The sequence below is a fragment of the Psammomys obesus genome, unplaced genomic scaffold, assembly GCF_907164565.1.
Source record: "Psammomys obesus unplaced genomic scaffold, mPsaObe1.curated_primary_1811, whole genome shotgun sequence".
NCBI classification, from domain to species: domain Eukaryota; kingdom Metazoa; phylum Chordata; class Mammalia; order Rodentia; family Muridae; genus Psammomys; species Psammomys obesus.
In genome coordinates, this window is record NW_026590859.1 from 6,399,395 (window position 1) to 6,422,222 (window position 22,828).

Sequence of the window (22,828 nt, forward strand, 5' to 3'; positions counted from 1 at the left end):
TTTTTTTGCCGCATGTCCTTCAAGATTCCCCTCTGAGAGTGATCTATTTCTGCCCCTCTTTTCTTCTTAAAATTATTTCCAAGACTCAGTGCTCAACTCCAATTCCATTCCAATCATTTATGAAGACTTCTCAGCCCGTCCCAGCAGGAAATGACTTCTGGGATGCCTGTCTTCTGAGGGTCTGTCATCTAGAGCAGACAGGCCATATTTTGCTGGCCTATGCATATGCATGGAACCCACTAGACAGGAAGACAGTGGAGGACAGGAGCCAGGTCTTAGGCAGTATAAACAGCTCTATCCAATGGCTGCAGTGACTCAGGGGAGACAGGCGAGGCATGCTTGGGGCCCGGGCCGCCATCCCTGAGCCGGAGCGTAAAGACGGGCACATCTCCAGAGCACAATGGCCAGCCAGTCTGACCTAGTTGGCAGGCCACAGGTCAGTGAGTAAACTTGTCTCAAAAGAAGAAAAGTGGACAGGGTCAGAGGAGTGGTACCCAAGGTTGATCTCTGTCCATGGGAACATGCACATGTATATACTCACACACAGGCACACGTGCAGGCACTCACACATGAATACATGCACACATGCAGGCACTCACAGAGACTTTGCTTAAGGAAGTCAGTGACTTCTTCACCCAGAGAAAATGTCTGAACTACACTATGAAAAACGAGTCAGTAAAGACCCTGGTTTAAGGGATTCTGCCCAAAGCCACAGGAAATGCAGAGACATCTTTACAACAACTTTGCCACGGTGGGGCTGGGAGTGGGGCTCAGCCGGGAGGAGGCTTCCTTCATGTGCAGTAACCCTGGTCTCAACACCAGCACCACTTACACATCACAGCTTCACAGCATCACAGGCTTGAAATCTAGCACTCTCTAGGTGGAGGCAGGAGGATCAGAGGTTCAAAGGCAGGCTGGGACGGAATGAGCCTTTATTACAAATATTCTTTTTTTTTTTCACTAAGTGGTCCTACTTGTTTATATCTTTCATAAAAACATATACACACATATATTCAACTTAGGCGGATAGAAGTCGCTTACAATGAATCTGGGATCCTCATGAACACTCTGTCTTGAGGTCTTAATATAGGAAGATGATAACCTTGATCTCACTAAGTAACTCTGGTTTATATTTGGAAAACAAATCAGCACTGCTCTAAATAAGTTATTTGCTAGAGGGAAACCTCATTTTCCAGGCCTCCCATCGAGTTGCTCGGATCGCTGTTGCTGTCTGTGGTCACCCAGCCGTCAACATCTTTGATCGGTATCACGGGCTACAGTGATTTTACCCTTCAAATACCTTCCCTGTTGCTTGTAGGAGTCAATTAAAAAGAGGCATTTTATATTACAAGTGTGCCAGCCCAAGCGCCCGGATAACGACGTAGCAGACACTTTACTGGTTCAAAGGTTCCTTCCCGCTGCACCACAGCCTCGCTATGGGACACTTGTTTTTCTCCAAGTCACTAAAAGGAGAAACAGAAAGAAAGAGAGAAAGGAAGAACCTGATTTTCAAACTCTTCAATATATTTGGGTGTCTGGAATGTTTATCATGGATACAGTCGGCCAGGAGACAGCAGAAGGCACTGTTCCCAGCGTGGCACTCGCACGGGTTACAGCTCATGATCTTCTGGGACACATTTGTTAGATGGCACTGGGACAGAGTTGGGCACCTACTCATGACATGGCTGGAATTTCCCCAGGTTTTGCTGATCACTGGGCAAAGGCACTGTGCTGTAGAAGGAGTAGGGTCCACACGGAGGCTTGGGGTCCTAAAGCCAGGCTGACGGGAGTGACAGAGCAGTTCATAATATCTCCTCGCAGCTTTGTAGAAAGTCCCGGGCTTGGGTTACCTATTTCAGACTCTTTTGTACAATTAGTTTGAAGGAGATATAATTTTCTCACTTACTGCTTAATAGAATCTTGCAGCTTTCTGGCGGATGGAATAACAGGGTGTTTGCACTACTCCAGCCTAGAATGCCAGCAGATAATTTGTAGATTCCTTTCAGTCACTTAAGGCATTTTTACCTTTGGCAGTAAAAGAGCTGAATGGTGGAAATTAGCATGGCATCTCAAAATAAAAATATACGTCAACTCTTTACTCTGATTCATATCACTCCCATGGGGCAACCGTGCCCTTGCATTCAGAACTCCTAAGTTAGCCTGCTTTCCAAATCATCTGCACATCGCCATGATGAAGCCAATTCCAAAGCCACTGTCTGTTCCCCCTACTTGTTTTAATTTTATTAACAAAACCAAATGGCTGCAGCTGACCCCCAGGGCACTACAAGTGGGGTTTAGCCAATTGTTCTGCAATATTAAGTGATTTTTAAAATAATGAGATTTGCTTTGGTATTCAATTACAGAGCATTGGAAGCATGAGGCAATAATCTGTAGCAGCTTTGTTTTAAACATCCTAAAGCATAGTAAAAGAAAGAAAAAGTAAAAATCCTGTCACTGTGCAATAGCAAAGGGATTTTCCCACATTTTTAACATGGAAAACTTTCTTTTCTTTAATTTCATACTTTTAATTATCTTATTGTTTCTAGCTGTTTTCTGTTCATTTCACATAAAGCAGGAAACAATACCACCGCCATCTATAGCCGTGATTACACCATAAGGTCTGTATTACCTGCTTGTAACTTTTAAATGACATAATTACATCACTGCACCTGGGGGGGGGGGTCATGTGTGGACACAGGTGGGAGGCGTGCACAGAGGAGGACGCTGCTGTTGCCCTCATCACTCTCCACTGTATTCTCTTGAGACAGGGTCTCTCCCCAGAGCCAGGTCTCATTGCTCCTTTTCAGCTTGGCTAGCTAGCCAGGAAGCCCCAAGAACTCTCTTGTTCCTCTTCCTTCTCTGCACCCTCTTCCCCTTCCCTATGGTCACAGGTAGAGGCAGCCACACCCAGCTCGCTTTTCCCAGGATCTGGACTCAGGTCTGAGCTGAAACATAAGTTATAACAGCCTGACAAGAACACATTGCTGAATTTTGAATATGAAGCACAGGCTTACTTCCCAAAGAGGAATGAAATCTGACTTAAAGAAAAAGAGACTAGAAAAAAAAACATAAGCAAGTGGTGTGCTGATGCAAAGGAAGGATTGGAAATATAGCTTAGTTGGAAAAGTGCTAAGTTACCATACCTAGGTTCAATCCTCAGGCCAGTATAAATGAGGCAGGTGGAGTGTGCCAGAAAGCCCAGCACCACTCTGAAGGTAGAGGCAAGAAGATACAGTCAAGGTCATCCTCAGCCAAATGGGGAGGTGAGTTCAAGGCAAGTCTGAGCTACAGGAGATTGTCACAAACAAACAAACAAACAAACAAAACCAAAAAGGGATGCCTTTATCTTTTATATAGAATGAGAAATTACTAGCTGGAACAAAATGCCAGTAAATGAGAATAAATTATTGGCCTTTTTTTTTTTCCAATTTAAATAAGGTACATCTTGCCTTATTTTCCCTAGAATGATTATTCCTTTACTGTTGTGATTCTTTAAGATTAACTGAACATGAGGCTTCATGATTATAGAGAAGCTGGAAGAATCATGCATGACCATACATCATTAGCATTTTAACTAGGTTATAGTTTAGGAAGTGTGTGGGCAGCAGCTAGTGAGGGGAAAAGAGTGGGGAAATCGACATGTAAGACATCAGCAACCTTAGCTTTACATTCCAGTTCCCCTGGTTTATCCTGGGGAGAATGGGAGCCAGTTACTCCTAGCACTCTCGGGTTTCTGAGTTACAAAGAAGAACCATATTGTTCTGTATCAGTGTAAGAACTATCTGAAAAAAAAAAAAAAAGCTTTAAATCACATCCAGTTTATTCTCCCTTCTGAAAAGAAGGCAAACATTAAGGGTCTTTTGATTATTATCCACTTGAAGACCTGAATCTGAGTTTGAGAATGATGTAAAACTCACTCTCCAGTTGATATAATGATGCGTGCTGGTAGTTTCAGGAGGCAGAGGCAGGAGGATCAAGCAAGTATCAGACAGGCGGGCTGCACAGTGAGAACCTAGCTACGAAACCAAATAACACAAGGGCAACAACCAACCTGTCTACAAATTCATGCAAAGATGTGAAAATGAATGAATGTGTCCTCCTTGAGGAAACAGAAGGACATTTTTGTCTCGATGACTATACAGCTCATGCAGCCACTGGAGGAGGCAGAGTGTAAGAAGATAAGAACAGAGGACTAAGTCATTGGTTAGACCTCTATGAAGTGAATTGGACATCTGAGCCACATCTACTTGTGAACACTCCTTACCCCCTTGCAGGAGCCCAGATGGTGACCTTCGCTGAGCATGACCTGGCTCTCACTGGGGATGAGGGTCTTTGAGAGCCTCCTCACACCTGATCCAGTCCTAAGTCAGTTTCTTCTGAGACCCCAAGGCCCACCCCCTTGTCTCAGCTTTGTGAGGGGCTGGAGGCTCCGGGGAGATTCACTCTCTTCCCTCTCGTCTTCTGACTTGTGTCTCCACAGCTGCTTCCCCAGAGCTCCCAGAACTGCGGTAAGGGTCCTGGTGCTAACAGCCTCATCAGTTGCTGTTCTTTCAGAGAGCTCTTCTCTGTCTGTGACCTGTCCCTCCATCCTAGCTATGCGTTCCTTCAGGACAGCGACGTCTTAGGACTGTGAGGAGTGAAGCCAATAATAGTAGGAAACACTGTTCATTAATATTTTGTTTTCAATACAGCATCTTAATACGTTGCCCAGGTTGGTCTTGGGCTCAAGTGAGCCTCTTGCTTCTTTCTCCTACGTAGTTAGGTTTTTGGGAGCAAGCCACAGTAACCCCAGCAGCTACTGGATGGGCTTTTTAGGGATTCTATTTTTTAATGATCCAATTTAGAGCTTAGTACTCAATTGTTCATCAAAAAATAGACAACAAGACATACACACACATGGCACACACATCACACACACACACACACACACACACACACACACACACACACACACACACCACACAGAGAGAGAGGCAAAGGCAGAGAAAGAAAAATGTTCAGAAAGAAAAGAAACTGTGTGATCTCCTGGATGTGGATCCCAGCCTACAATATCTACATGTATATATGTAAAAACTGTACATGTGGCCAGGTGTGGTAGCACATACCTGTAATTCCAGGACTCTGGGAGGTAGAGGCAGGTGGATCTCTGTGAGTTTGATGCCAGCCTGGTCTACAAAGTGAGTCCAGGATGGCCAAGGCTACACAGAGAAATCCTGTCTCAAAACCAAAAACCTAAACAAAAATACACAAAGGGACAATGTTTTAAAAGATAAGCGATATACTAATGCAATCATATAATGAGTATATTGCTTACATGTTCTCTTCAAAGCAATGCTATGTTCCAGTTGTTTGAGCCCTGTCACTTTGCAGTCCACAGAGGGAAGGCTGGACACTTATTCACCCCCTTCACAAGCTATCTTGATATCGGCCCCAATGACTTCTAAAGGCGCCCCTGAAAATTCAGATGCCAACACAAAGGACCATAAGCACAAATGCTAAGGGCCAGTACTCTTGGATGCCATGTGCACACAGGAGCACCTACTGTGCTGATAGGAGCGCTAAGCCAGGAGACTAAGTTATATTCTCAGAATCACAAAGCTCACAAGTGCCTGAGGCAGGCTTTGAACCCAGAAAGATTTGCTCCAAAGCCTACACTCTTAAGTCCAAGGCAGTTCTGCTTAACGGTAATCTTTTAAAAGTCATTACCGACTGTCATTCATCATAGAAATGCACTGTGCATGCTCCGTCCTCCGAGCAGTTTCTTTGTATATCCCTTGTTGTTGCTACAGTTGTTTGTCAGAAAGGACATTTTGAAGCCTGACACAGCAGCCTGGGAATGAGAGGGTGAGGGTGGATCTTGGCATTGTCTTTTGCTGTTGTCAGCCTTATGGGACCAGGGCAGCTGTGTCATAGGATAGGGTTGCCTTCAGAGGGAGGAATCTCTCAACACCCCAGGAAGAAATCCCTCATCTAGTCTTGGTGTCACCATGGTCTGTGGCCAGTTTAATTCCACAGAAACCAAACAGAGCAAGTCACCAAAGCAACGGGCATCAGGTTGTACACAAAGCAGTTTGAAGATCCCAGAATAATTCTATTGTTCATGAAGGGAAAGAAAGGACTTCATGATCACCCTAGGCATGCTCTAAAATATGTTAAAGGGACTGATGAGTGTCAAACAAAAATGTATTTGTTTAAATCTCAGTGAATGAAATTATAAAATGTGAAAAAAATGTATTTGTTGTGGATGCATGCAGTGTAGATGTCTAGTATCCCAGCACTCTGGAAACTGAGGCAGGAGGATCATGAGTTTAAGGCTAGCCCAGACTACACTGTAATAACTTGTCTCCAAATTGAAAATGAAACAAAACCCAGGACCTTACATTTGCTAGGCAAGTACTCACACAGTGGTTAGCCCCAAGCCCTCACCTCCATTTTTAAGTTTCTGTCAGGGCAAGGATAAATGCACAGAAGCCCCTATAGAAGGATCACCAGTGCACAGGAAAGGTCACACCTGAGCTGACCATAACTTTAAACTTGCTATGTTCCATACCAAACATCACCTTTTCTCTTCCTGCAGGCTGTAAGCAAGTATACATATCCAACTTCTAAAACATACAAGTTTTAAAGAAAAGATGGGCTGGGGAAGTAGGCGAGTGATAAAGAGCTTGCTGCCCACGCATGAGGAACTAAATCAATACCCCTACTATACAGGCAAGGAGCCACCTTCCTGTGGTCCCAGTGTGCAGAGATGGGCACAGCAGGAAGGTCTAGTCAGTCAGAAAAATCCAGAAAAAGAGACAAAGGCACCAGGTGTGGAACTATGCCTTACATAGAATCATCATCAGAACCTTGTGTGGGTATGCTCAGATTCTCCAGGAAGGAATGTTCAGAATCGAAGCCTAACGACTAAACTGCTGGCCAAGGGTGCTGAATTAGCCTGGGCAAGGCCCTGAGCTGCACCACAGCACTGGAGAAAAATGGCCTGGTGGGATGTGTCTGTAGTCTCACTGCTTCGGTGGGGAAGGGCAGAGGACCAGAAGTTCAGAGGTCAGCCTTTATCCACACACTGGGTTCAAGGTCAACTTAGCTACAGAAGCATTCCTCAGGGACACCTTTACAGAAGTACATTAAAATGTTCTTTCCACAAATTAGCTGTATAAACCAAATGTAAGACCAGATGTGATGGCACAGAACATAGCAGTTTTGTACTGTAATAAGAACTGAAGTTTCTCCTTCTGAGTAATATTCGTTATTATGAAAGAGAAAGGACAGCAGTTCTGAGTTGCCTGCTGCTGTCGTTGGGAAGTTTATATAAGCAGATTGTCATTCTCACATCAAAACCTGGGGAAAGGTCCATCTAGAAGGCTCAGTGGGTAGAGGTACTGCTGCTAAGCCTGATGAGCTGAGTTTCATCCTGAGAAACTCCATGTTGGAGAGAAACAATTTCTAAAAGTTGTCTGCATGTACTGTGGCTTATAGACACATACACAGACACAAACACACACACACATACACAGAGAGACAGACAGACAGACAGACACAGACATACAGACTCATACAAACAGACACACAGACAGATACACACACATATACACACACCCCAGTAAATAAATAAATAAATAAATAAATAAATAAATAAATAAATAAATGGATGAATAAATAGATAGATAGATAGATAGATAGATAGATAGATAGATAGATAGATAAATATAAATAAATAAAGACCAACCAATCAACTTAACTTTGAAGGAGAGCCTTCTAGAGCCTTGTACCTGAGATCCCAGTAGTGGAGAGGGGTGAGGCAGAGAGATCGCTCCAAGTTCTAGGCCAGCCTGGACTAGAGTAAGACCTTGTCCAAAATACCAAAAAAAGAAAGAAAGGAAGGGAGAAAGGAGGGAGGGGAGAAAGAAAGAAAAAGAGAGAGAGAGAGGGAAGAAGGAAGGAAGGAAGGAAGGAAGGAAGGAAGGAAGGAAGGAAGGAAGGATGAGAAAAAGAAAGAAAAAAAGGAAGAAGAAAGGAAGGATGAGAAAAAGGATTGGAATCCAGCCTCTCCCTTGAGAGCTGATGGAAACTGTGACACACAGCACATGAGGACACATATTTCATGGTCAGCCTGAGATTAGCCAAGCCAGGTACAGAAATAAAGGGCAGCAGACAAAAGCTCGAGGGACAGAGACAGAAACCCCAGTGGTGACCATGGCGGGATTGAGCTCTCCAGCTTTAAATTTAAGGGATTTCTGAAAATGAGTGATAAAACACTAGGTATTCTTAAGCCTTAAGCCTGCCCGTCTCCTTTCTAAAAACCCTTAATATTATCTAATCATAACTTTTGTACTATTCTTAATTCCTGACTTTCATTTTATTTTAACAACTTAATGGGAAAAAAAGTGTTCACTGACTACAATCTCTCAAGAAAAATACAGTCTAAAATTACTCAGTTCTTTAAAGACCTTTAAAATGTACCAGGTAGTGTCACAACTGTGGGTTTTGAGGTTCTGATTTTTCTGAGGCTCACTTGCCCCCGGTCCTTTAGTTTCTGTACCCAGAAAAGTGTATAGTGATGGTAGACCCTACTATCCTGGGATGATAAAGAATTAAGATTATGAGAAGCATTAGAACAACATGGGCACATGGTAAAAAACTGATCCATTCAGTGCCTGCAGTAATGAACACATGGCTGCCTTTCAAAGCACAGTCTAGTCTTGCAGAGGACCTGAGTTAAGCTCCTGGCAACCAAGTCAGGAGCTCCTAACCACCTTTAACTTCTTACCACTATAAATCAGTGCATACACCATCAATAACTAGTATACAGACCTCCTACTGAACTTAGGAAACTGACCGAAACTATGAAGGCTGCCTGGTAACATAATTCCTTGTAAGTAAATCCAAAGAGGTAAAAGACAAAAACAAAAATAAAAAAAAAAATAAATTTGGGCACATGTAAAATTACTCAAAAACATTTCAGCAATCACCTCAAAGTCATTAGGAAAGCCAAAAAAAAAGATAAAATAAAATTGGAAATAGAAAGGACCAGTGCTGAAGGGGATGTGAATGTTAGCAGGAGGTGACACATGGTACAGAAGAGAGTAAAAATAGTCCTCAAAAAGTACAAAAAATATAGTTACACCTGAGCTAGCCACTCCTATTCTTGATACATATTCAAACAGATTAAAAATACATTCTGGGAGGGGTAAAATCAAGGTTGGCTCAGAGTCTTACAAATGTCATGCAGGTGTGCTTTAAGTATAAATCTACATCCCCCATCTCGACACAGCAAACTGGCTAACTCGCCCAGGACGGTCATGAAGAAACTACACAGCACGGTAGGCATTGAATATTTGAATCCTCATGTCTCATTTTACAGATCAGAAAGTGGTACCTTTTCTGATGCAGATATTTGCAATAAGTTGCATACTCATTATTTAAGTAGCCAGGAAGTGAATACATCTTAAATGTCCATCAAGAGATGAATAGATTCTTTTTAAGCTACATATGCACAATGGAATGTTTCTCAGTTTTCAAAAAGAAGTTATGGTATATCCCAAGTGTCACGGATGCACTTTGAGGATATTAGAATAAGTAACAGCCACAAAAGCCAAAGCTCAGGATTTAGCTCAAGGGTAGAAAACTTGCATACCATCCATAAGGCCCTGCTCTCCATCCCTATGACCAGAAGAATAATCTTGCACGGTCCTCCTGGCTATTGGTTCTGTTTATGTTCTCTGTCTACATGTGTCCACACATAGAAACAGAATGCTGAAAGCAGTTGCCCAGAGCTGGTGGCAGGAGGGCAAAAGGAGTCATGTCAAGGGCAGAGAGTGTCAGGGTCACAGATGAAACTCTAAAGATCTGCCACTCAGCCAAGTGAACACAGTTGACACACTGTCACTTTGTGCAGTTAAGGTGGCTAAGGTTCCAAATTTATGATTTCAACCATAATAAAACCAAGCTTCAATATCATAGCTACCGATTGCACTCTTCGAGCGTGAGGGTGAACTCCATGGAAGATGGTGAGTATGTAAGGGCCTGGGTTCAGGATCCAGGACCAAGGAAACAAAGGTAGCAGCACATGCTTCACCAGGACCCTTCACCTGATTTTGCTTTGAGCTGGGATTCTATGTTTGCATGAGCACCAGTGAAAAGAACTCATAATAATTGGAAATGGATTAATTCAGTTTCCAAGATGGTGACTTCCTAACAATCTATCTACATTCATTAATAAATCAGAAGACTGTTCCTTGACTCTGGGCTTCCCCGAGAAAGGAGAGCAACCCTGGCCTTTGCCTCGAGGTGTGTCTGTTTCCCATTGATTGACTGATGAACCTATTGACTGTGCTCGGCTAGAACTCATGTTTAGGAGGCCAGGACTCCAAAACTGAGCCACATCCACAGCACCTCACCTACACTTTCCACAGAGCATGTTTGCTTTCTTCCAAGTCTCAAGAATCATAGCAAACCACACCTTTTTCATTGATCAATGGAAAGTCACACAGACCAGCAGGAGCCCCTGACAACCCTATTCTTATGACTTTTCTCGGGGTCATTGGGTGAACATTCTTGTCTATTCCATTTATGTATAACTAAGTCTGGCTTTGTTGAAGAAAAAGAATTGTTTCATTATATAAAATCAAGCATTTTCAAAGCCACAAAGCATAAAGTTTTTTCACACCACTTTACCTTACAGTATTTAACGTTTGCTGAGGCTGCTCCTCGTAAGGTCTAATTTGTCACTACTAGTCAGGCACAGTAAAGTAGGGACAAAGATATCACTGCAAGTTCAAAGCTACTCAGCAAACCTTTGTCTCAAAAACAAAAGGAACAAAAAATTCTGAAAAAAATGTGCCTATAAACTTCTTAGGAGGTGGGGAATTGAGGCAAAGGGGTTTCTGCAGGCTCAATACAAGGCTAGATGTGAAATTTTGTCTCAAAGAAAGTCATGATAAAGCATTTTTTAAAAACTTGGCTTCTAATGAAGGGAGGGCTAAAAGGACAGCTATCCCCATGTCTACAAAAGTTCTGGCTCCTTTGTTTGAGTTTATCTTGTAATCAAAGAATAGCCCGCAGTCCCCTCCTCAGTCAACAGATAATGCTGATTACAGCGTCAGGTGCTGGGGGAAAGTCCAGGGAACTGCAGGCACAACACCAGACACACCTCACTCCCTGAGAAGTCCAGCACTAGGGCAAAAGTTCTGCTTGGCCAAGTGGCCAGGGTTGAACTGAGCCCCAGCGTCACTGGGACTTGGAGGGACAGACACAGAACCCCTAGAGCTCTGGGCACTCCAGTGGTGGAGTACAGCACCAGGCTAAGGCAGCAGAGGTCCAGAGAGAATCTTGGAATAAATGATGCAGGGTGCCTGCTTTCTTCCAGTGAGAGAGTGCCTCGGAAGCAGGGGTGTGTGAAGAGAGAGGGTTGAGATCACTTGCTCCTAGAGAGGAGGCAGCCACAGTCTCCTGTTCGTCCCAGGATTAGGTGGGTAAGAGCCTGCGCTGCTCTTACTGAGGACCTGGCTTTGACTCCCAGAGCCCATATGCATAGGTAAAGACCATTTATTACAAGTGACAGCTTTACTTCTTTGAGGTTCTACACCATAGGCCCTGTTTCAAGGGCACTAATGGGAAGTAGGAGTGCTTCCATTTACCCATATTGAGTTTCATTTAAAACACAAAGTCTGAAGTATGCTTTTGGAGATGGCTCGAGGGCGTATTGTTTTGTAGCTGTTGCGACTGTGTCCTTGCAATTGAGGTACAGTGTCCTTGTTCTGGAGACAGTGTCTGACATATCCCAGGCTGGCCCGATAATCACTGCATAGGTGAAGAAGTTCTGATTCTCCTGCCTCCACATCCAGATGCTGGGCTCGCATGCATGTGCCACAAGGCCTGAATCTTATGTGCATGCACTTCAAGACATAGCCCCTGACAGAACTGTTGATGTTAGTGCTGGGATGGGGGTGGGCTTGTGTATTGCAGGGAACTGCTCTATCTTTGAACTGTATACATCCTTACCCTAGGAGAGTGTAAAAATAAAATAATAATAGTGCATGTGGCAGAGCATTATGATATGTTCTCCCTTCTTTTCAAACACTTTAAAGTGACAGGAAGGTAGAACATGGGACCACATACTTGGCAGATACATTACTCAAATAAGTGAGTTCTGTTCGCCTAATTGGACAGTGACTGCAGCCAGGCTTTAAATGTGGCTCTGAAAGTTTAGCTGCAGCTGGGAGAGCAACTGGGAGTGTAGCTCATCCTACAGCATCTGCCCCCAAAGGGCCAAGGCCCTTCGGCTCAGTCCCCAGTACCACAGAATGAAATAAACCAGGAAACAGTTGACTGCTTGTTATCAGATATTCCCCTGTGAATCCCTTCCGCCCTCCCACAGCTGTGTTCATACCTACTGGCTCCCAACTGGAACAGGCACCCTAAAAACCAGACATCAAAATGACATGAACTTTCAAGTGGCTTTCAAAAACACAGTGTGTACGCCATGTCCCTAAGACGCATGTGAACGACACTGAACGTTCTAGTGTATGGAACGGGAGTGTCTATTGTAAAAGCAGAGAGGCAAAAATGCAGTGAGGATCACTGAGTTTATATGTTCCAGTCTGAGGTCAAAGTCTGAGCAGGCACCAGACAAGGACGACCGTAATGCTAAAGCTCTGGAGGCTGAGCGCCAGCCTGGACAGTGTGCGGCCAACCTGAGCTACAGTGAGGAGGTTGCACAGGCAATTTAATCCCTGACAATAATCACTCTGGCTTTACATAATCCAAAAAGCCAGCATCCCCAATCAACCATTAATTACTTTATCTTAATTTGCACTGATTCTGTTTTATGCTTCACTAGCTACTACACATATACATGCTTACATATAACCATACTAATTGTGTAGGGATACCATGCTACATATGTGTGCATCTAGCCACAAGTGTATACAATGTGTATGTGCACACAAACACACACAAGTACATATACATATATAGACACACATATACATATCTGTACATATATATACAGACATACACATGTACATACAGATGTGTATGTACACACATGCATGTACCTATAACTCTACACGTATGTATGCACACATACATATGAACATAAATGTACACAGGCACATATACATGCACCCATAAACATGTGTGTATGCATGTACACATAGGTATAGACATTTGTATTATAAGGCCTATAAGTGAATAGTCCATACAGAGCTAAAACAGAAAGAAAAAGAAAAATATAAATAATGAAGATACTAAAAAATTCTGAATCTTGAAAAAGTAAGACTATTACAAAGCTAGGGTAACAATTTCAGGATTAAGGTCACCATCAACATTGTGATGTTAATGTGCAATTAAATCAAGGATACATACACAAGCTGACTATGAAATCCTGAGCCTTATTGCTTACTGCTGCATATACAGTTGCCAGCAAGAGTGTTTGGGCCTAGACAGAACTTAGCCCAACTATGGCTAGGAAGTCCAATGGAATCTTGCCCTCATGTTCTTAAGATCCACGCTTGAAGTACTTTTAGATGTTTGAACAGCTCAACAAATGAAACAAAGCCGTCAGTGCAGGGCAGGGAAAGTGCAGTGCCCCTCACTCTCAAGAAACTAATGCTCCAAGCAATTTAACTTCTATTGTCTGGCTTCTTGCGGAAGTCTGCTAACCAGAGTCCTGTTACAACACGGAACAGAACAGCTTCCTTGACAGTCTGGGCAATAAATCCATACCTGCTGGCTCTCTAAGCAGGGAGAAGCGACACTTGTGAATGACACTGTCTTCGGGACATTCATTCACGTAATAGCTCTCCACCCACAGGAAAAGTCAGCAATACTCTTACTATGAAAACAGACACTGGTCCAGCACAGGCTAGGGCAGGCATGAGATCATATCTGTAATTTAGATTTTGCAACATTATTGCAATCCAAAACAGATTAGCCAGAATTAGCATCAAATGCAAGAAAAAGCAGAAGAGCCAATTAAAGTTGCACAAAAAAACTAGTTCAAGCTCTTAAGTTAAAGCAAATGAATTATATACAATAATTCTTTTGAAAATATTACTTCTGCCTTCAATTCTGCCTCCAAGCTGATAATCACAAAGGTTTATCAAGTCAATTCAGACATTCCTGTATTATTTTGTATTTTAATTGTAGAACATCACTGAGCTTTTTAAGTTGACATATACTATAAAGTTCTATAATTATTTTTTCCATGCACTATTTAAGTAGGAAATATTTTAGCACAATTTTTAGAGGCTCATAAGATGCATTCTCTCAATATATGAGTTCTTATTTTCTGTACTGCTCTAGAGTCTGGTCTAAGACTATGAGTGTGCATGTTGGTTTAAAAAGATACATTTCTGCAAGATCTTCCTCCAGGAAGATCTTCTACAAAGATCTGCTTCTACAAAGAGATGCACAAAATAATTCACAGTGCAAAATCAGTTGACCACACCAAATTCAGGGACCAGGTGCCATTTCTCTTCAACACAAGGCCCTCAGGCCAGTGTCTGACCATCATGCTTAGGGTATAGGTTGGGATGTTATTCCTGTACTTGTGCCTGTGGCTGTGGAGACTGAAGAATGACCCTAGTAAGGAGAATGACTCCTAGTAAGGAGTTTGTGAAGGCACCAAGGAGACAACATGGAAAACTGTCCTGTGGCCCAGATCTTCAGTACCCACGAGCCTCACCTTGCCTTGGCCAGCACAACCCCAGCCTTGTCTGAGTGACCTCTGCATGAAGGCATCTTCTGGACGTGGGACTGGACCAAATACTATGGCTGGTGAGCACTAATCATGAGGGCCAGGGGTGGCGGTGACTGGGTCAGATGCTGGAGGGGGTTATTGGGGCTAGAAATGTTGAACAGGGCTTTCAACATAGGAATAGAACAAGATGGTGGGACAGGCAGAAAGGGAAGGTGGCTGGGCTGTGGGCTACTGCTAGATGTATCTTCTACTATGACTTTGAGACACAAACTCTACAGGAGTTCAAAATGAAAACTGCAGGATGCACCTCCCAGCCCCTGGAAATGTGTTTGATTCAAAAGGAAAATAGGATTTTTTATTCATCAGTAAATCCAGTTATATGACTTAACATATTTATACATATGGGATGCCATTTATTTGGTCCCTGATGGTCTGTCTGGTCAGAACATTTTGACAAGTACTGGACCAGACAGACATTAGTATCCTGGGATATTAAATATGCCTTAGGGTCTGTGGTCTATATAGTTTCTGCTTCATTGTTGTGTTAAAATTTTTTAGCTGTTTAAAAATCTGGAAGTTTAAAGTACTGTCAACGGCCTCCATATTCAAATTAGAACTGATCCGACAGATTTTCAGCCCGTAAACCTCACATTAATGCTTTTTGGGTATGTGTGTGATTTTGTTTAGTTTTCCAACACAAAGTTATTTGTTTTTGAGGTGTGAGAGATGAAAGGCATGACCTTACAGATGTCAGGCAAGTGTGCCACCATTAAGCGACATCCTGAGCTGTTTCTCTTACTGACAGGATCCCTCTATGAAGCCCAAGCTAGCCTTGAACTCACACCCTCTCATTTCAGCTTTCTCAGGGGCTGGGATTGCAAACATGCACCGCTATGCTCAGTGAGGACTCAATACTTAATTCCAGTTCTAAGATTCTGGGGTTTGTTTGTTTGTTTGTTTAATTCTTTCTAAGTTTTTGGTTTTAATCTTTCTCTCTCTCTCTCTCTCTCTCTCTCTCTCTCTCTCTCTCTGTGTGTGTGTGTGTGTGTGTGTGTGTGTGTGTGTGCATGTGTTTGTTTTGACAGGAAATGAACCTACATTGCTAGGGCCTTGCATATGTTACACAAAACTTCTACCACTTGATCACTGAGCACCTCAGCCCCAAATCCTATATTCTTAAACATGTAATTTCCTGTTTTGAAATGGTGGGGGCGTTATTTCTAGTATTCAAATGAGCTCTTGGAATGGTTTTATTTATAAAATCTATTTTCTTTATTCTAATATTGGAATGAAAGCTATAATGGCCTACTGTTTTCTGTATTTCTGAATTATGTAATGGGACATGTATTGACTTGCTTTGAATGTGTTTTCCTTTCCCCTATCCCCTCAAAGAGTCCAAGGAAAATTGTCAGGGACAAGGAAAAACAACAACAACAACAAAAATAAAAAACAAACAAACAAACTAAAACCTTCCTATTTATATATGAATTACAAGGAAAAGCAGAATTAGGAAGAAAAGAGTAATCGCATACCAAATTAATAAGAATGGAAACACCATAGCCTTTGCAATCCTATCAGTTGTTAGTTACAATTGACAGAAATGTCACATCCTTGCAAGTATTTTTCAGGTATTTTAAAGGCTGGGCTGTACCAAATGGAGAGTACAGACTTAGCATATATAAGGTCCTGGGTTGCATCCTTAGCTCCACATAACCAACCAAAAAGTCCTCAAAAAACAAAGCGTTGTACCCAGCCCACTTCTCACCGTATCTTCGAGAATATGCCTTTCTAGTTGGTGTTCAGTAAAATCTGGAATGAATTGCCTTTTCAAAAGTGAAATACCATAGTTGACATCGTTAAGCACAATTCTCAGTATTTCCTCAAAGCATGTCTTAATGCATGTTTAGTTCCAACTTTAAGAGTTACCTGATCCCCCATTCTGTTCCTTTTGTTTATTTCTTTAAGATAGGGTCTTACTACGAAGGTAGGCCATGCCTGTTTCAGACTTACAGCCTCCTGTCTCAGCATCCCCACATGCTGGGATTGTAGGTATTGAGCACCATACTGTTTTGGGGTTTGGGTTTTTTGTTGTTGATGTTGGGGGGGGGGATGTTTGTTTTGGTCCAACTTTTTAAAAATCATGTTTTTACTTTAAATATTTTAATTGGTTTTATTTTCAATTTTAGAGTTGAGCTACATTTTATTCCATATAATAGGACGTGTTTTCTTGTTCATCCTTTTCAACTCTTTTTTTTTTTTTTACGCATCACTAATTAAATAAATCCCCCAAATAAGTCATTGTAGTAAGAAGCAGTATTCTCAAGAGGAGCTACTGCCCACAGATTAGCCTTTGGATAGACATGTCCCTCAGGAAGTCACAGAAACCAGAACCAGACCCTGGTGAAGTAGAAGTCACACTTATATAATGTCCTGGCCATTGGGGCTATGAGACAGGAGTAGGCAGGCCTGGTTCTCAAGGGGAGTTATATAATCTCTGCTCATTCCCTGAAGAGTTCACAGGGAAGGGAAGGGAGCCCTACTACCTGTCAAGGGGAATTTGCTTTGATGCTGCCCTGAGTCCTAAGAGCCATGCTCTGCCTCCTCCTCGGAGGAACAGGACGTGTGAAGCTGAGATATGCAAGGGCTGCTTTCAGTATCTTTGGAGTTCACTCACTTACCACTGTTTGGCCCCAAAAAGGTGGGTCTGTTCCAATCTTCCTTACAATTACCGCCCTAATTATTACATTATACTTTCACAATTTAATCCCTTTATTTGCCTCACTGCCTTCTTGGGGCTAAGTGAACAGCACAGTATGAACCCTGATGATGCAGCTAGCAGGGTAGCCTTACAGAGAGCGGCCCAGCTGCCAGCTCCAAGCCCAGCCAGGTGGGCAAGACCAGAGTGCTAATCGGGACAGTGACATCTTTGTCTCCTGCTCAAAATCCTTGAAACTCACTCTCTCCAGCGTGGAGGAAAATCCAGCACTCTGCATCCAAGCCAAGCATCACCCTGCGCCTTGCTCTGCTGAGCTCTGGGTAACGGACGGCCTCCTAAAGGGTAATCACACCCAGAGTCCCGATGGCTCCATGCCAGCTGCTTCTCAGTCAATACCTATTCTGTTCGTGTGCAAGTAATAACCTGTACACAACAACTATTAGTATTTCCCACCTCTGGCATATTCTGTCTCAACAACATTCACTGAAGAACAGACTTTAATCCTCTCCACTAGTCTGAGAAGTCCCACAAGGCAAGAGACTTGGAGAAGAATTCACCTTGGTTCAGAAGCTTAAGGAATAGCATTTCTCCTCCCCCCCAAAAAAATAGTTGAAAAGATGAAATGCCAGCCAGCACTCGGCCAGGATCATGCAGGCTCTGGAGATATTTGCTGGTAAACGGTGCTGCTTTTCGCCTTGTGAGTCTCCTATTTTTACCAGCCTAGAAAGCACCTGTTCATTCTTCCCAAAACATTTATCTTCATGTCAAGTCAAAAACAAAAACTACTAACAATTTGAATTTTCTATACTCTGTAATCCTGGGATTATAATAACGTTGGCTAGTGGCTGCTAAAACAAATCAAAGATCTGAAGTGTTTTTACCATTAACTTTTATAATTATCAGTAAACAGGATGAAGACGTGTTTGGTCCAAATGCCCCAATGTCTTGTTGCTGGTGGTGATAAAAGGAATTGAACCAAGAACTTGTCCATACTAAGTCCATGCTGGGTTACTGAGCCATGTCCTCTGCCTGTACATGTGACTTTGTATTTCATCTATTCTTAAGCATTGTACCCAGTAGGTCTGGGTGTTTAAAAGATGATCCAAGGGTCGTAGGACTTTAATCAGAAAAAATAAAGCATGGCCTTCTGACCCCAAAAGTGGGAAGATTCAGCTGTTAGAGTTTATCACGAGCTTAGATTTGTGTATTTCACTGCTAACCACAAGAACCTGTTGAAATATCTTCTCCATTATTTAATAACTATGATGTCTCTATCAGTGCATGCTGTTAAAACAGTTGTTTCCATGCTGAAAAGTATATGCTTTTTAAAAATTGTTCAACTGCACCTAGAATTTCAGGCCTGGTAGCTATGAGTCTAGAAATGAGCCTTACACTCAGATGTCACATTTGTGTGCTCTCTGTAAGCCCTGTGCTCTCAGCGACTGCAAGGAAGAACACAAAAGAAAGGGGAAAGATGGTAGTCCAATGGTAGAACATGTACTTGGCATGCATGAAGCCTGGCTTCCACCCCCAACCAATGCCAAACACAACAAAAAGCAAGTGTGGAGAGAAACATGTACATAAGAGCACTGTCTATTAAAATATGTAACAAGTACTAGTCCTTAGCAAGCAATACTTCTTTTATTCTTTGAAAATATTGTGACTCATCACCCTAACTCTACATTAAGGCTCACCTAGGAAGCTGCCAAACATCCCTCCTTGCCTTGGCCATTCCCAAGACAAATTAATACAGTTCTTAGGGGCTCAGGCCCTGGAAGAAATATTTAAGAACAATTGTGTCCCAGAAATTCCCAACAACCAGAAAAGCATTGGAAGTATGGATACATGAGAAGTTAGACTGTATAAGACTGGCTGTTGACATATGTATATTAGGGGCTGAGGTTATGGCTCAGTGGTGGAATGCATACAGAAGGCCTTGAGTTCAAGCCCAACAGAAACATATCATCTATTTGTCTGCCTGCCTGCCCATCTCCTTCTATCTATCTGTCTCTCTATCTGCCTATCTTTGCCTATCCCCCTCTCTCTATCTATCTAACTCTCTCTCTCTGTGTGTCTGTGTATATAGCTTAATTGGTAAGCTTCATACCCTTCATAAATTATCCTTTCTTCACCTAATGCACCTCAAAAGTGTGTCATAAGGGACCAAAAAAGTGAAAACTAATTTTCTGCCAAAATGTAAATATGCTAAGTTCTATATTTGTAGATGACTGGTTTAAAGGAGCAGATATAAATTTCAACCATTCTATATTTTGCATAGGAAATAATCATGTTATTTCCAGATCTACAGATTTGTAAAGGTTTGGTTATGCATTGCTGGTATTTGTTTGAAGATATGTCTTATACTTAAATGCAATTTCCTTGGCACACTTTTCATATGAATTCATTTCTAAAGATGGAAAACATATGCCCATCATCCCCAAAGGGGACGATGTTGAGTCTGAGATAAAGTATGTCTAGAGTGGCAGTTCTCAAGCTATGATCCTTGGACTGCCGGAACCAGCATCCTTGCAAATTTTTGAGGGCTGTAACTTCTCAGACACTGCCACAGTTCTAATGAGCCAGAAATCCTGAGGAGAGAACACAGTAATCCACGTGTTTGTGAGACTGCCAAGGGATTTTAATTCACAAGGAGGGCACAGCAACATTGGTCTAAATAAGCATCACTTCCCTACTCTAGGAGAAAAACAAGGTGATGAACATCTCTGCGAACCTACTGTGTGCTGCCTGGCTGTTTTCCAGACCTATTATGCTCTCAACCCCGTCCCCTCATTATCATTGCCTACAATGAACTCCACTGTGAGCCAGGAAGGGGCATAGTGTACACTAGAGAGGGATTACTACACATATCCTGCGTATGTTTGTGTCTTCTACAGAAAATAGAATTATTAGTATGCAAATGGTGTGAAATAAGAGAATAAGTACAAGAGAAAAGAAATAGAGCTGGACAGGCGGCCACTCACCTTGAATCGTCCTCTTGAAGAAGGCCTTGCAGGCCTCACACGATGCGACCCCATAGTGGTACCCGGAGGCGATGTCGCCACACACTAAGCACAGTCTCTTAGGCATGGAGTTGAGCATATATTCACACTTGGTCTGAGGGTCCTCCACGATGGTGCTAGAGCAGTCATCATACAGCTTCCGGACAGGCCCGCTTCCTCCCAGGATAGGAGCAGAGGGGTAGAGGGGTGGCGAGTCCAGTCCGTTCTGATGGCCATTCATGGTTGAACTGTAACTCCCACTGGCGTCGGAAGAACCACCAGGGCTGTGGTGGTTGACGCTGTCCGTCAGGGAGGCGGGGCTGGAGGGTTCCGTCTTGATGAAGGACGAACAGCTGGAATCAATGTGTCGATCTTTGTTTGACATTCTGCAGAGAAGCCTGAGAATGAGGGGAAGACACAGAGAGAGAAAGAGAGAGAATGTCAAATAGTCTCAAAGATGTAGACACAAAGATGTGGCTGAGAGGAAAGAGAGCAGCAGTGTTGGTATGTTAAAGGCGTTGCTCTTTAAGAATGACTCCTAAGGTCTGGGACGACCCATCATTCACTCTCCAGTCAATATCTCTTGTTCTACAAGAAGGTAATCAGCATAAGGGCATGACAGGGTTACATCAAAGCTCCGACACAGGCCATAAACAGACGCTCTAAAGGATCTGGCTGCCTTTATTTTATCTTTCTCTTGAAGAACCACCGTCAGTGCTGCTCTGGCTCTCCGGTTCTAAATTCATCAACAAAGCAGTGGTAATCTGCAAAGTCCCTGTCACTCTTCACATTCTGTAAATCGCCACTCTCTGCTCCACGCCGCACCGTGATGCTGTGTCCAACTTTTCTCTCCCAGCCAGCACGGATATTCTTGTGCCCCATAATGATGGCTTGTAAGCATCAAATTCTCACCCATTTCACAAAACTTCATGGAAGATTGACAGCACTGATTAGTGAATAACGTGTGTGTGTGTGTGTGTGTGTGTGTGTGTGTGTGTGTGTGTGCGTGTGCGTGTGTGTGTGACACACGGAGAAAGAACTATTAAGAGATAGCTCGGAAAAAATCCACCTGCACTACACAGTACCTGTGAGTCAGGAAATCTGAGACATCTTGTGCTGTGTAGCACAGGAAAAACATCTTATTGTTTCAGAGAAAATGAGATTTACGACGGCGTCTCCTTGATGCCTCCTTACCAGCACACCTTGTGGAAGGCTCTGGGATGAAGTACCTAATCTGACAACTATTTCTCTAACCTATAAGAAACAGTTCACCCTCTCTCTCCATTGGCCCCTTAAGTGGGTAGATTTCCATAAAGGTAATTAGATGCAAAGACACAATTGGTCCTCTTGGCTTTCTGCCTCATCACAGTGTAAGCCCCTCTTAGCGGAGCCTCCGAGAACTACAGTAGCCACTACAAAGAGGTGACAGTTGAGAAAGGGACTTAGATAATTGCTTCCCAGTGGAAAGTTGATTCATGGGGATCCCACTGTGTGATGGTCATTCTCTAGAATTTGGGGGAGTAGTCCTAGTATAACCGAATGGATGCAATTATCACTTTCACTATAAATCTAATGATATTTTTATCACCGAACAAATTTCAAGCTCTCCTCCATGCCTCCCTTCCCCCATTGTTTCATTTCCTTTTAAGGAAAGGGAGGACGGGATGAAGTTCCTATCAGAAATGTCCACCTAACTCTTCTAAGTGGGCAGTCAGAACAAAGCACAAGGGTAGGGATTTGCCTCTCCCTCACTGTGGCAACTTCTGTGCTCCCTGAAGCCAAGCCATAGTACCATGTGTGGAAAGAAGCAAAGACCACTCAGAGACCCCCTTGCTTTCGCTTACCTACCAGTTGTAGTCCCTTCCCCAAGAGCTAGAGAAAGAAATACTTTCCCCCTTGCCAGCCCTGGTGGCAGCATCCTTTCCCTCCTGCATCTGCTTGTCCCGCCCCTGCTAACGAGCATTGTAATTAATAGATCTTTCTCATGGTCCCCCTGCCTGCACTCTGGGCTAAGTGTTCTCCTCAAGTCGATGTTTGAAAGAAAATGGTTGACAACTTCCTTTTAATTTATAACTCTTATGTTGCCACTTCACTTTTTTCCTCATAATTGCTGGAGGGCGTGAACACACATTATGATCTTAGGCTACCAGTCAGGCTGATCTCTCTCACCTTCTCTCACAGCTTGGACAATTAACTCTTTCACCGCCTGGTCCCTACCTTGTGGTTTCTTTTTCTCTGTACCCCTGGGCAATCCCCCCAGGAGGACACTTTGAGCTGTCTGATCAGAAAATGCCACCTCTTCTCCAGGCACCCCTCTCCTTCCTCTATAATTTGGATTAATATTTGTACTCCATGAGCTTGCTCTATCTATCTATCTATCTATCTATCTATCTATCTATCTATCTATCT

At 42.9% G+C, this 22,828-nt stretch overlaps 1 protein-coding gene across 10 annotated transcripts in view; it reads right to left on the reverse strand.

Annotated features, from left to right (window-relative positions):
- Esrrg (estrogen related receptor gamma) overlaps nt 1–22,828 on the reverse strand; it is a 569,612-nt gene that overhangs the window by 156,315 nt on the left and 390,469 nt on the right. For all 10 annotated transcript variants that reach the window (XM_055609225.1, XM_055609227.1, XM_055609219.1 and 7 more), the window contains one exon: nt 20,402–20,817. In XM_055609225.1, coding sequence (XP_055465200.1) covers nt 20,402–20,804 — 403 coding nt within the window. In that variant the 5' untranslated portion in view covers nt 20,805–20,817. The remainder of the gene's footprint in view (nt 1–20,401; nt 20,818–22,828) is intronic.